Source organism: Talpa europaea (genome assembly GCF_964194135.1).
Source record: "Talpa europaea genome assembly, chromosome: 13".
Classification (NCBI taxonomy): Eukaryota; Metazoa; Chordata; class Mammalia; order Eulipotyphla; family Talpidae; genus Talpa; species Talpa europaea.
The window spans coordinates 87,680,305-87,686,304 of record NC_140080.1 but is presented as its reverse complement, the minus strand read 5'-3'; the positions used below and the strand labels follow the sequence as shown (position 1 = coordinate 87,686,304).

Genomic DNA, 6,000 nt, shown 5'->3' with positions numbered 1-6,000 from the left:
GGCTCCATGGTGGCACAAAGGGTTAAGCACAGCACTGTGAAGCTATCTGCAACCTCTGCAGCAAAAGTTTGATCCCTGGCCAGGGAGCTACCCACATGGCACAGCAGACCTCTCCTGTCTCTCCCGCTGCTCCCCTCAGCAGTGCATTTCAGTCAGTCTGCCTGTTCTGCTCATCACTCTGTCTCTGGTAAATCCTCTCACACACACCCCCCACCTCTGGCCTCTACCCCAGTTCTTGTATGTATAAATAAATCTTTTAAAAAAAAATTCAGTCCCACTAAGACCCACAATACAAATAAGCATGTGTCTGTTTCAATTTTGTGAAACTGCTGCACCAAATAGTACCTACTATGATGCCATACTTTGATAATTTATGGTTTTCCTTTTGCTTTAATGTTAATAATGACCCACTGCATTGACATTGTTGGGTAGAGGCCCACAATCTGATAGACTGCTCAATAGTGTGTACACTTTTCTGTAATAAAGGGAAAGAAATTGTACCTACCTTTTTTACTATAAATTCTCACCCAGCATTTAATCGATAATGAATGGTTTTGCTCTTCCTTGCAGGATAACTTGAACTTTGGGGTTATTGTTCAGACATACTCACATATGCATAAGATAATGTTCTCTTGAAAGGGCTTTGTAACTGGATACAACCCACAAATGGCAAGAGTCAGTACTTGCTCTGATGTCCTTTTTTTTTTTTTTTTTTTAAACCAGGTAGTTCCTATTTGTCAGCAGAATGAGTACAGAAAGAGACTCCGAAACAACATTTGAGGAGGATTCTCAACCTAACGATGAAGTGGTTCCCTACAGTGACGATGAAACAGAAGATGAACTTGACGACCACGAGCCTCCGGTTGAGCCGGAACAGAACCGGGTCAACAGAGAAGCAGAGGAAAACCAGGAACCGGTCAGAAAAGGTACCGGGTGGGACCTCTAAATCACATGTGGAGGATGCAGGGGCAGCGCTGAGCCAGCCAGGTTCCATAGTCCAGAACACAGCTTCCTTCTCTTATCTAGGGATGCATCAGGGAGAAAGGTTGACAGGCTCGGCCAAGGACATGCTGTTATCAGTGTGCTGGGCTTGTCGACCTTTTCTGACAAATTCTGAAAAAGTAAAAGCTCTCGGTTAGTATCTCTAGTTTTAAGATGGCTTTGCATGTGGAGGGATTGCTTATTACTGCACCCAGAAACTGAGAGTATCCACATCAACCACATAACTTTGGATATAAATTATTTTTTGTGTTCATTTGTTGATATGAGTTATATAAACAACCACCTACACATATATATTGACTGATCTGAAGCCATCATTTTATTACATGTGTGCCTGTCCACAAATGGATCAGAGTAATAGACTAAGATAATTCCTAAGTCACGCTCAAAGAAATAAATGGATTTGAGCAAATCAAGCCATCACTAAGTGCTACTTTTCTCTGTCAGTTCTCTTTGACCACCGGAAACTTGGGCTAGCCTTTCCCAAGGTCAGCTTCCCAAAGGGACCTCAGGGGCACAGGCCCTTGGGGGAAGCAATGCTGGACTAGCCCCATTAGGAACTGTATGTGTTCTGTGATCTGGGCACAGTTTTTTTGTTTTTTTTTAAAGATTTGTTTATTTATGCATACAAGAGCTGGGGTACAGGCTAGAGATGCAGGGGGGCAAGAGGATTCACCAGAGACAGAGGGGGAAACAGAACAGGCAGACTGACTGAAATACACTGCTGAGGGGAGCAGTGGGTGAGACAGGAGAGGTCTGCTGCTCCATGTGAGTTAGCTCACTGCCCGGGGATCGACTCAGGCCATTGAGGTAGTAGCACTGAGACTTAACCCTAAGGCCACTAGGGAGGCCCCTTGGGCACAGTTTGGAGCCTCTGAGGCTCTCTCCTTGTTCTTCCAGTGCTTTCTGCCCCTTTAGAGTAACCTTGGCATTGCCATACCTTTTGTTCAGTCACTTGTGAATCTAACGTGGTTTCGGCTTTCCAGTAAGAAATTGGTCGTGGGTCTCTCTGCTTGCCATGCGGGCATGTTACCTAGCAGGCTGCCGTCTGATCAGATTGAGGGCAGCTTTTCAAGGCCTGGTCTAGACCAGGACTCGGCAAACTTGTATTAAGGGCCAGACAATAAATATTTTCAGTTCTGTATGCCCACAGTCTCTGTCACAGTTACTCAACTTTCCTGATGGTTCTAGAAAATAGCCATACACTTCTGACATTTAGGAGAATGGATGGTAGCTTCCCTTCATGATTATGCTTGCCATCTTGGCCTTTGTATTTCATTTCTTTTATTTAATAAATTTGTATTGATGACAATACGATATAATTTGGGGGTACATTTTCACAGCTGTGTGCGAATGAGCCTCACTTCATCCACCACAGAAGACCTAGTGCCCCTCCCATTAGTGGGCCAACCCCCACCCCACTGGTGACCACTCCTTTTTCCCCAGTGGTTTTTTATATTCCATACACAAGAGACTTGATTTCTTTCTTTCTTTCTTTTTCTTTTTTTTTAAAAGATTTATTTATTTATGCATACAAGCGTTGAGGTACAGGCCAGAGATGCAGGGGGTGAGAGGATGCACCAGAGACAGAGTGGGGAACAGAACAGGCAGACTGACTGAAATACACTCTGAGGGGAGCAGTGGGCAAGACAGGAGAGGTCTGCTGTGCCATGTGGGTTGCTCCCTGGCCGGCTGGGGATTGAACTCTTGCTGCAGAGGCTGCAGATTGCTTCATAGTGCTATGCTTAACCCTTTGTGCCACCAGGGAAGCCCAAGACTTGATTTCTTTCTGACTTGTTTAGCGAGTTATTATTACCAGTTCCATCCATATTGCCCCAAAAGGCAAAATTTTGTCTTTTTCATAATCTGTTTTAATTCTTATCAGTCTTCCTGCCCTGGCTAACAGGTGTCTTTTCCTGGTAACTCTTCTGCTCCAGAAGAAAGAAGCATGGTGTTTATTTGGACCCTAGATTTGTTCCAGATTTCAGAAACTCAAAAATGCTTCCTCCATGGTCCCTATTATTCTAGTTAAGTAAGTTCAGTTTCCCATTTACAGAAGTTCTCTGTAATTGATCTGTTTCCCACCCTCCAGATGTGCCTCTCTATAGTCTCAGAATAACATCTGGTTTCCCAAAGTCTCCATCACTGCTGGTCTCTCCTCCCTCTCCAGTCTTACATGCGTCCTCTCTGCTCACATCTCTCACTTACTGGCCCAATCTCTCCTTTTGGGTTCTGCTGCTGGGTCAGCTGAGGGGTTTCAAACAGTTTTCACAAGCCATGAAATCCCTTATGTACTGCCGCCTCCTCCTGTCACATGGGGCCTCTTTAGCTACTCTGTGTGGGGAGATGCTCACTGGGGAGTGTCATACAACCATACAAGCCCCCTCCCACCACTGAAACTTGGGGAGGTCACCAGTTCCTGTCTATATCATCTGCCTTTTCACTCAGCTTTCTGCATCAGACATTTAGATTTACTCGACCTTTCTGTGGGTTTCTGCCTATAATTTTTTTAAGATTTATTTATTGATGCATGAAAGAATAGGGGTACAGGCCAGAGGTGTGGGGGGTAAGAGGATTCACCAGAGACAGAGTGGGGAGCAGAACAGGTGGATCTACTGAAACACACTGCTGAGGGGAGCAGCGGGCGAGACAGGAGAGGTCTGCTGCACCATGTGGGTTGCTTAAGTGCTTTTTACCTTTAACTAGAAGGTACTAAAATCACAATTAAGCTAAATTAAAATGGAATCACTGCCAGTCTCAGCAGAAATGTGATCTGTGTCGTGCAGGTCCAGACTGGATAGTGTTCAAATGGGGGAAAAGTCGAAGTTGCCTGGCACAGTCGAGAGGGAGTTCTAGCTCATTGCCCAAATGGCAGATAACGTGCTTCTTCCTCGTTCCTGCCCTCACCGTACTTCTGGGTTTCATATCATGATCTGGGGTCTCGACCATGTCTGGATATCTGAGGAGCTGGCAGAGAATGGCTCTGTGGGTGGAGGTGACTTTGCTGCTGTTGTGGTGCCCCGCTCGCAGATGTGCGCTGAGGTCACAGCAAAGGGACTGGGGCTGGGTGCCTGCGGAAATGCCAGAGAAGCACGTAGTGGGTAGAAACTCTCACCTCTGTTTTTTTCCAATGCCGTCTTCACATCCTGGTGCTCCTGACCCTTCCCTCTGCAGGTCCCTTCTTGTCCATTGCAGTCCTTAGAATTCAGGCACTGAGGGAGCTCAGACTTCATCTTGGCTCTGTGTAGTCCTTTCTGAAGGTGGCTGGTCTTCCCAGGGGTTCAGGTGATCCTCATTTCTCAAAACCCCTGTCAAGGGACCTCAGCTATGACTCAAAAAAAAAATTTTTTTTTAAATAGATCAAACTAGCAGGCAACTGTAAATCAGAGACATACAGCAGGGGAGGGGGAGGGGCAAGGGTTAAAACAGGGGCAGGAAGAGCACAAGGGACTATGGTGATGGTTCATGGGTGACTTGGTGGCAGGAATTTTATGGGGACTACAATACCTGCGAGGACAAAGCAAACTGTACAAATATGAACAATGATATAAAAATTATATCTATATACACACACAAATTTTTTTTCTAGCACATCTCTCCCTCCCAAGCACACAGAGGACGTGCACTAAGTACTAACCGCTCCCCCTTCATTGCTGCTTTACCCTGCATCCCCCACAGCCAATCTGCTTCCTCTTTTCCCTCCCCCCTGCTTCCCTCCCCCCCAATTGTTTTCCATATTCTAACTTGGACATTTTCCTAATGAAGATTGGTGTTACTCTGACTTCCTTTTAAACCACGGCAGTCTTGCCATGTGCCATCAAGGATCATTTCCTTCAAAGAATTCCATTTGTTTTCAAGCACTCTGGGGTTCAGTGACTCCAGTTCCCCTCACAGCAGAGCCATAAATCACATCATTTCTTAGTGGATCATCTTAGTGTAGAAAGTTGCTTTTCTTCTTCTTCTTCTTCTTCTTTTTTTTTTTTTTTTGAGATGCCCTCACCCCAATGAGCTTTGGAGCTAAGTGAGTATTTTTGAGAGACTCACTGCAAGGGCTTTTCAGTTGAAGGACTTTCATTGTGTGAGAATCAAGAACAAGTGTCAACATGCTGCTAGAATGTGCCAGGGAAAAATGATAAGGCCACAGATTTTACTCAAGTGATTTTACCCTTGGTTTCCCCGGAGCAAGGACTGACCCAAACAGTGCATGTTTCCCAGGTGATGGGGTGAACTTCCTTCCCAATGAACATACTAGAGCAGTATTCCCCATGTGTGTTCTCGGAACCCCAATTCTGCAGATCCTTCAGGATTCACGTTGCTTTGCCCCATCTCAAGGATATCCAGAAAAGGATCGAAGAAGCTTGGACTTTAAAGAAATAAGTTGAATTGCATTCAGCCTGCATTTAGGCTCCTTAAATTCCTTGGCTTTGAAATGCTGGATTGGTTGGTGTGTGCTGTGTTGTTCATGTGTTTTAGCTTGCCCTTCCAGTCTCCTCGTAGTTCAACTCCTTGGGTAAGTCTGCATCATTCAGGAACCTGCTTGGGGTAAAGGATTTAGTGTTCTGAAAAGGGTCCCCAGATTGGTGCAAACTGGGTTGCTCTTCTGAGCCGCAAGATGAAGTGAGGAAACTGTCTCCTGTCTCCTTGGTGACATTGCTCTATGGATGAACTCAGGCTGCCAGGCAAACACATGGCTTCCTTGTCTGACAGCCGAATCCCACTTAACTACCTTGGGCCAGTGTCTGAGCTCTTGCTCTTATGACCAAGGTTCTGGAAACAGTTCCTCTTTCCACCCGGTCCTCTTGTCCCACTGGGTTTCCCCTCCCTGGGCGCTCCTACCCCCTGGGAATCCCGATGCTTTTGTAAAGGTCACCAAGAAGCCTGGTGCCAAATCCAGGGAGCTTTTTCTCAACCATCTTCCTCCCTTTTTTCTCTGAAGTGCTTGACCTTTTTTTTTCTTTTTAAGATTTATTTATTTATGCATTCAAGAACTGGGGTACA

General features: G+C 45.6%; 1 protein-coding gene across 1 annotated transcript in view; it reads left to right on the top strand.

Moving 5' to 3' along the window:
• Window positions 1-737: 737 nt before the first annotated feature.
• The window catches only part of ATP8B1 (ATPase phospholipid transporting 8B1), a gene marked incomplete at its 3' end in the record, with an annotated part of 56,503 nt that continues 51,240 nt past the window's right edge, over window positions 738-6,000 (top strand). The window contains exon 1 of the mRNA XM_084252901.1: window positions 738-926. Within this exon, the coding sequence (XP_084109027.1) occupies window positions 746-926 (181 nt within the window). The 5' untranslated portion in view covers window positions 738-745. The remainder of the gene's footprint in view (window positions 927-6,000) is intronic.